The sequence below is a fragment of the Amblyraja radiata genome, chromosome 28, assembly GCF_010909765.2.
Source record: "Amblyraja radiata isolate CabotCenter1 chromosome 28, sAmbRad1.1.pri, whole genome shotgun sequence".
NCBI lineage: Eukaryota > Metazoa > Chordata > Chondrichthyes > Rajiformes > Rajidae > Amblyraja > Amblyraja radiata.
Window position 1 is genome coordinate 18,807,525 of NC_045983.1, and position 8,924 is coordinate 18,816,448.

Sequence of the window (8,924 nt, forward strand, 5' to 3'; positions counted from 1 at the left end):
CGCAGTCCATCGCATAGGCCTGACTATCCACCACTGACTCCACCTGCACTTTACACTGCCTCAGGAAAGCAGCCAACATAAACAAAGACCTTTCTCACCCTAGTCATTTCCTCATCTCCCAGAAGATGAGCAGAAGATACGAAACCTTGAAAGCACATAACACCAGACTCAGAAATAGCTTATTTCCCTGTGTTATCAGGCTTCTGAACAGTTTTTCCGTAAGTTAGGATGCACTCCAAGTCTTTCAACCAGAACAGGAAAAAGATAGAATTCCCTTGGTCCTCACTTCTCGCAATTCTAGCCTCCACATTAGTCACTTTCGCCAGCTCCAACAGGACTCCACCACTAGCCATATCGTCCCCTTTCTGCAGGGACCACTGTGTGACTCACTCTACCCTCCCCATCCATTCCTACCCATCCACTGGCAATTTCCTCTGTACAACACTTCAGCCCTCGCCATCACCCAGCGACCTAAACAGCCTTTCTAGGTGAGGCAGAGATTCAAGTACACCTCCTTCAACCTTGTTTATTGCATTTAGTGCTCTCAGCATAACCCTCCTACATCAGTGAAACCAAGCCAAGACCAGAACACTTGCACTCTGTCCACAATGTGACTCTTGTGCTTCCAGTTGCAAGTTATTTCAGTCCCATTCCCACGCCAACCTACCTGTTCTTGGCCTTCTCCAATGCCACAGCAATATCAAACGCAAACCAGACACAAAAAAAAATGTCCTTGGGTTGTTTACAATCTTCCCCCTTTTGCCTATCCTTCATATGCTCTCTTCCATTTAGTTCCATCAGCACATCATCCCACCTTTGTTCCACATTTCATCTTCTGCCTCTGTCCCTACATTTTTCTCCTTCCTCAAATCGCTCCTTCTGCCCATATTTTTCCCCTTATCTGTTTCCACTGGTGATCTGTGATTTTTTTTTTCTATTACAAATCTCAAATTGTGGAGTACAGAGGCAAATAAATAAATGATGGGTCTTTGTCCCAAACATTATGGAGGGCCCTGTGCAGACAGACAGATGATTGATATAACATTAGCCTAGAAGCTAAAGCTGGATTCATAACAGTAATTCTATGAAGTAACATGCCTTTAGCAGTTCTTTTCGGGCTCAGTCAGTATTGCACAAAATTGTGAATTTAAATCATTTCTGAGGGTCATGCACAAGTTCTGTTTTATTTTAACATTATGTTTGCAGATATTAATATTATAGTCATGTCTGTGAAGACACAAATGTTAAGAGTATATTAATGACCTAGTTTCTGTGCAGAGTACAGCAGTAATGGATTTCTTCTTAAAATGCTGGGAACTCTGATGGGATCTTATATTTGACTTCATAATTTGCCTCTCAACTTTTGTGGCTTTTGTTATCCTTAGCCTGTTATTTTTAGCCTTTTTTGGTCTTTGGAGACACCTAATAGCAGTTTAGATACAAACACCATCTCATCATTGTTTCGTTATTTTATAAAATCAGTGATGCTCTAAAACAATGTAAATAGATTCTACCCCCTCCAATCCCACCCACTCCCCACCAACAGCCATATCCTGTACTCAACATCAGTTGAAGACGACTGATAGTTTTACTTAGACATGATACCATACAAGTTGGTATCACTGGTTTAATGCTTTATATAAGTTTCCCATGGGTGCTCTAGTTTTCTCCCACATTCCCAAAGATGTGCAGAATTTTAGGCTGAATTCATACTGTAAGTTATCATGTGGTGTATGTGGGTGGTGGAAGAGAGAAAAGATTGCGAGGGATTGCTCTGAGTTATTTCATAATGAAACATGACAGAGTTTATGAACTGTTCAAATTGACAGAATTTCATTCAAGCTGAGCTCAAAGTCCATATCCTCTCCAAAATTACTCGTTTCCGCTTCTATGCCGGCATGACCTCATCTGTGCTGACACCTTCAGGCTTTATTATTCCCAAACTTGATTATTACATGCTGTCTTGGCCAGACACCTGTGTTGCACCTTTTGTAAACCTAAGCTCATCCAAAATACCCTGCTTTACTCTTCTTGCAACAACTTCCTTTTAACCATCTCTTCTATGCTTGCTAACTATGTGATATCATTGTTCATCAAATCTTCAGTTTAATTCATGTATAACTCTCAACCTAACTGTCTAACCTATCCTATCTCTGTTCGGCAATTTTCTCTGACCCCTTCATCTCACTGACGTTCATCACTCCAATGTTCATAATTATGATTTAAACTGTCTAACATCTGAATTTTCGAATCTTCTGTTTTCCCCTCCTTTAACGTGTTCTTTATAACCCCATCGTTCAACTAAGCTTTTGACCGTGAGTCTTTTCTTACCAAGTGTTACCTTACCTAGTTCAGTATTATTGTATTGCCAATGCCATTGTCAGCAGCTTTGGAATATATAATTATTAAATCTATTATCTGCTGATTTGCTCTGTATTATCTCCCCATTTGCTATCCATGTGTCATAAGATTAATTCCTGCTCCCGTCTCAAACCATTTTGAACAAATATGTACGTATGCACATTTATTAATCAATTCTGATTTGTTTAAATACACTAATCAGTTTTCAAGCCACTTGTGTCAGGTGGCTCCCTGCTATGCGCTAATAATTGCAAAACCTAAGTCCAAACGAAACTTGTCAATTTCAATAGAAGGAGTTTGCTAGCTTCTTCTTCTTCTTATCGAGTCCACACACAAGATTAGAAGTTGTTCAGCCAGAGCTGAACACACTTCTCGGCATCTGCACAATGGTGTCTGTCTTGCGCTTCTTGCGCTTCTTGTGCGTGGTGGTGGAAAGATTGGTTGAAACAGGGCCGCGACGTGCACGCTCTTTCCTTGGCCCCAGTTTGCTATCTAATACCAATTCATGTTAATCAGTTAAATGGGTTAATGTCTATATTAATGAATGTTAATGTGCTAGACTGCTTTAGGGCATTTTTATGTTTATTTGGTGTCAAGTTTTTTGACATTGAGGAACTTTTCTTTCCCTTTGAGCTTGAATTGTGAAAAGTAATCATTCATTCAAAAAGACTGATAAATCGCGCAATTCAATTTTTATTTATCAATTTAAAAAAATAGGTTATATTTCTATAAAGAAAGCAATAGTAAAAATTGAAAAAAAGTTGATTAATTATGGTAGCTGGTGTGCTCAATAAATGCAGGGAATTATGCCCAACACATATAATTATAATAATACCTAATAAATGTGAGCCTATGGTCCTATGTATGAACCTCTTTTTGTTTTAGGTCCCAGTGCAGTGACAAATCTGCCTCTTTAGTCAGAGGGTGGTGAATCTGTGGAATTCTTTGCCATGGACTGCTATGGAGGCCGTCAATGGACATTTTCAAGGCATAGATAGATAGATTCTTGATTAGTATGGGTGTCAGGGGTTATGGGGAGAAGGCAGGAGAATGGGGTTAGGAGGGAGAGATAGATCAGCCATGATTAAATGGCAGAGTAGACTTGATGAGCAGAATGGTCTAATTCTGCTCCTATCTCTTATCACATAATATTTTACAAGCAATTCCATTTCATAACTTACAATGTATTTAAAAGGAAAATAGAGATCCCGATATTCTAGGTGATCTTGCCAAAAGAATAGTGAATCTGGAGACCTTTTGTCTTATTGATCCTAACATATCAGGACAGGTTATATTCCGTATTCTCGAATCAAAAATGTTCATAGGCAAGAATGCAGCATTCCTGAGAAAGTTGTCAATTACCCACTCTTAACGATCCTTTCCTGATATACTTCAGAATGTATTTGTGTACGCACCCACGCATCTTCTGAGCTGCCAGATAATTATCCTGGAACCCATTTGCGAGTGTGATTATTTTTGTTAGTCTTTATTTTGAAACAACTTTAACCGTACTGTAAATACTTGAAGAATCCCTGGAAGAATCTTACTATCTACCGGAGTATTTTTAGAGCCACATACTGAACGATTATCAAATCTTTCCACTAACAGTTTTGTATCACAGTAGTTAACATACAAATGATGCTTGCAATCTGTTTTCTCAACCTTTGCAAGTTGCTTATTTTGAACATTTTAATTCCCCGAAGCCAGCTGGTACACCAAATTTTGATTGAATGTTGACTCACCCTCTTAGCTGGGTATTACTGACTTTTGTTTTACATTTTCAATCACAATGTCTTGAGCAATGTATGAGCAAATGTGCCAGTATGGCTGTTTTGGTTGTTTGGTTGTGCTCACTCTGTCTATTTTACTATCAGTTAATTCTTGTTTCCTTCCTCCCTCCCAGCTGTCACTAAAATGCAGGGCACCAGAGGTATCACAGTATGTCTACCAAGTCTACGACACTCTTCTGAAGAATTGAAGATCGGAACCAGCTCCCCAATCGTACTGGATGTACCCATCTTAATGCACACCTCTCAGCAAATATCACTAACAGTGCGTACTAGAAATGGATCCTAACCAAGATCTCCATTTGGTGTTTTTTAATGGAAATGCACTGATGAAATGGTGAAACGTAAAATTGTATACATTCGATAGAAGGTGTCAACTATAGTCACTTTCAGTGCCAGAAATTTGTGTTCTTTTATTTGCTTTTTTTTTTTTAAACCACTGTTCAGACCACTACTCAGTGATATTATTTCAACAGATATATTTGTTCTGTGCCAAGTTTGTTGTGTTTTATTAATTGATTTAGACCTAAAGTATAATTGGACTAGGTAAGTTAGCATCTGTGCTAGTGTCCATAGGATGTGTAAAATATAGAGGGTGGCCAAAATGTGGGTGTGTTTTTAAAGCATTGAGAATGTCATGGGGAAAGTACTTGAAATATATAAACCATGAGAGTTACTTTCCCCATAAGAAAACTTGTTTATTTAACCAAGCTGTACTTAATCAAACCTATACAATATTTCCTTTTAAAGGCTCCTCTTCACAAAAATCCTGCAGGTTCTTGAAGGACTTTGTACGTGTTCCTGAGAAGAAGCCCTAGTTTTTCAGTGTCAGTCGCTCACGATAATCTGAGATGGGTGGAGTCTTTTTTTCAGGACTTCACGTTTCTCACTGAAACCAACCAATGTCCTACTTCTCCTGAAACCTGCTCAGCAATAATGTTGTATCGTGCTGAAACTTGAGGACTTTTCCCCCTTAAGAAAGGAGAGGGGGGGGGGGGGGGGCGGGGGGGCGGTTTTTTGCATGTCTCCCATTTAAGGATTTTATTTACAATAACATTTATTGTAAGCAGCATCCTACATGGTGTCTGCATTGTCCTCATACAAAAGGCTTAATTTTTGTAGATGTGCTTGTTGCAGTTTTCCTTAAACATGGTTTTTAAATCCATCCCTGATATTTCAATAAATTGTTTGACAAAATAGAAATAGCAATATAGCTAACCAGGTGCAGGGTCTCACTAAAAAGCTTTTCACTGTATTTTGGTGGTGATGCATTCTGATTGATCCTTATTGCCCCAAGGCTTTTTCTTTATATTAATACTCATTAAGATATAGCTCATTTTATGTTCATACGTCAATAAAGTGGACTGAGCTTCGCAAAATGTCTTGCTGACAATCTTAATGAATGCTAGTTAAGCGTTTAGTTGTATCGTTGTGGCTGAATGTAGCATCAGTATTGATTGGATTTATTTTGTTGCTCTCATTAGTATGTTAGGTGGATGGACATGTCTCTCTCTCTCTCCTGTGGTTACCTGGATAGTGAGTCAAAAATCAGGATCAGGTTTGGCTTCAATGAATGTATTCTATTTCAAGCAAGGTAATCTTCCCCAGCACCTTTACTCCAAAAAAAATGGACAGATGACTCTACCCATTCATAATGTTGACAGTTTCCGAGGTTTTAATGTTATGACGATTGAGCACAATCTGGTTTGAGACAACTGTCTGTGATTGTAATCTCTATCAATCACCAACAGGGCATGTTTATTGCAGTCTCCGCGGTGCAAGCATGCACCAAGCAACAAATTCTATAACGAGGAAACCACATAATGGTGAACAACACAGATTTATATCCTGGAGAATTTTTACGTTTTCTGTGTATTAATATTTCACAAGGCTTTAAACATTTTTCTTTTTGTGTGTCCTTGTCAACTCGTTGATTTAATTCACTGGTTTACGATTATCACGTGTTTCCAATGGCACCAGATGAAACACTGATAGGGGGCAGATGTTTCTCAGAGATGCTCATCATTTTGTGCTTTTGTTTTAGATTGCTAGCACCTGCGGTTTCATTTTTTCAGAGACGCTTGCTATTTTCTGGTGATGCATTGGAAGATTTAATGTTAATGAGTGAAGGACTTCAGTGAAGAAGTCTCCTGTCATAGGAAGACGGGAGAAGGTACTGTCAGACCTAGATTCTCTTTGTGCTGGATTGGCTGATTCCATTCAAGTACCAGTAGGGTTTTCATGATCATCAACTCTGCTGGGCTAAAGTAGTGAGCTAATCAGCCAGGGCTGCCACTTTAAATCAGCCAGGGCTGCCACAGCTAGATATAATTTGTCAGAAGCATGTAAAGCTCACAGTTATGATGATGTTCAATTGTGTCTTCTATTGTCTAATATCCTGGCAACATTTGTCTATATGCTTCTAGAGAGTAGGAGGTGTGCCTCACCAAGAAACTATGTATATTCACGAAAGAGAGGAATTGAATTGGTATGTAAAAAAAAGTTACTTGTATTTTTAAGGTTTTCGCATCAAATCCAGTGAATGAATAGCTCATTCTGTTTAGACAGCCAGACTACTTTTGCTAGATGTGATCGGAATTTCAAAAGCAAACTACATATTTCACAAATTTCCAGTAGTTGTAATTCATTAATGTTGTATTAAGTGATAATCCTAAGTATGGGAGTTCAAATCTCATCATGACACATTTGAGATTGTGAATGTAATTTAAACAAAAAACAAGCTTAAAGCTGGTATCAATTTAAAAAGCACATTAAGCCATTGGATCAATGTAAAATCTTTACAAGTTCACTAATATATTGCCAGGATGAAAACCCGCACTTCTTAACAATTCTGACCTTTACATAACTAAGGCAGTTGATTTAGTAGGCAGTGCACCACTTCAAGGAATATGCTTATCTAATAGTGAGAATTCCAATGAAAGCACTTTTTCTTGTGTGATCAAACTGTTCCAGTTCACCCTGTGCTGAGCCTTTATCTATTGCAATGTGCTGCTGCTTTATGTATGCAAATGCATAAACTGTCATCTTATAATAGTTTAAACCCTGTATTAAAAGTGGTTTCCTCGATTTATTTTTCATATGTAACAGTTGTTTGTGTTTCTTGGGAAGGAATGAAATGATTCCAAATTCTCATTTCCACATTATAGTTAAAAAGGGAATGCAACAGGACTCTTTCAGGCTTGCGCCAATTAAGGGCCTGTTCCACTTACGCGACCTTTAAAGGCGACTGCCGACACCCATGATAGGACACCGAAATTTTCAACATGTTGAAAATTCAGCGGCGACCAGAAAGACGCTACGACTCTTTGGAGACCTCTCTCACGACCATAGGAGACTTCTCACAACCATACATGCTGGATGGTCGTGAGAAGTCTCCTATGGTCGTGAGAGGTCACCCGCGACATGTCGCCAGGGGTCGCCTGTATGGTCGTGAGAGGTCTCCTATGGTCGTAAAGGTGGCGTAAGGGACAGGCCCTTTAGGCTGTGCAGGTACACACCTCAAAGATAATGATCCTCCAAACTTTAGGGCGGGGGAGGGGGGAGGGGGTTCCTGCAGGACTGAGGAAAGCTCAAGGCTAACCCATTTTAGAGTTGCTAATACTGCAGGATTGGAACTTAAATGTAAGGTCATTGTTTATCAATGTGCTTTCGAACAATGGTTTTTAATGGGTTGTGTTTTTAGGAGAGAATTAAAAATGATTCCTAGATTTGTTGAGTTGCCTCACTGGGTAACTGAAGAATACTCTCACCTTGTACTCACTCTCATTCCAGTGAAGCTGGTATACTTAAGATGCTTCATTCCATTCTCAATGCATTCCAAATATTGTATAACTTGTCTGCTGTAAGGATGTGTGTAAAATTTAATTTTCCAAATTTAATATTTGACTGTTGACATGCTCGTGGCTCATATTACTCTGTTTTCTGATAAATTGATAAATAAAATACTTCATTGAATGTTACTGAACCAGATTTAGTCAAAGTTGATACATGTTGATGTGTCCATTAAAATCTGGCTTCCAAATGTTTTTTGGTCTCTTTGTCTGCTGTTAAGGGTCGTATGTTTGTGCATAATGTGCACTTTGGCCACAGAAATTACTCCCCTGAGCATAAAGTGTGAGTTGATTGGTTCATCATCATTGCAGGAGTGTGAAGGTTTTTGGCGGCAGTGTTTAATGTTTTACTGTGCATAAAAATGTTATTCAACTTTTATCATCCAGTGTCAGGTATTCATGGAATAAATGAACTGATTCTAAAGAAACTATAATTTATAAAGTGCCTAATCATGTCTATTCATTAATCCAAAGAGCTTCACATATAACAGTTTATTTTGAGAAGAAATGTGGCAAATATTTTACATGGAGTGAGATTCCCACAAAGATGGTCACACACTGTTGGGCATTGCTCGAAGAGGCGTGAGGGGCAAACATTGAAGGTGATAAGCGGGGCAAGTTTTTTTACACAGAGTAAAATCTTGGCATCGCGTTTGGCACAGATATCGTGGGCCGAAGGGCCTGTTGCTGTGCTGTATTGCTTTATGGTATAACTGAGGGACTAAATCAACAGGAATAGATTGATAAGCTAAAAGTATGCAATCTGTCACCTGCCATACTTCCAATTCCTTAAGCAGAGCAATAATTTGCCTTCAATTCCATTAGCTTTAACTTTAGCTGATGTTCTCTTATGAGGGACTATCAGATGCCTTTTGAATGTCATGTAAATAAATAAATGTAATCAAGATGCTTTTTTTTTATTAGC

At 38.7% G+C, this 8,924-nt stretch overlaps 1 protein-coding gene across 3 annotated transcripts in view; it reads left to right on the forward strand.

Moving 5' to 3' along the window:
* Positions 1-8,427, forward strand: part of ap2b1 (adaptor related protein complex 2 subunit beta 1) — a 172,398-nt gene extending 163,971 nt beyond the window's left edge. For 2 of the 3 annotated variants that reach the window (XM_033045970.1, XM_033045971.1), the window contains one exon: positions 4,265-8,427. In XM_033045970.1, the coding sequence (XP_032901861.1) occupies positions 4,265-4,339 (75 nt within the window). In that variant the 3' untranslated portion in view covers positions 4,340-8,427. The remainder of the gene's footprint in view (positions 1-4,264) is intronic. The other variant, XR_004416089.1, reaches the window with a different exon arrangement.
* Positions 8,428-8,924: the final 497 nt, after the last annotated feature.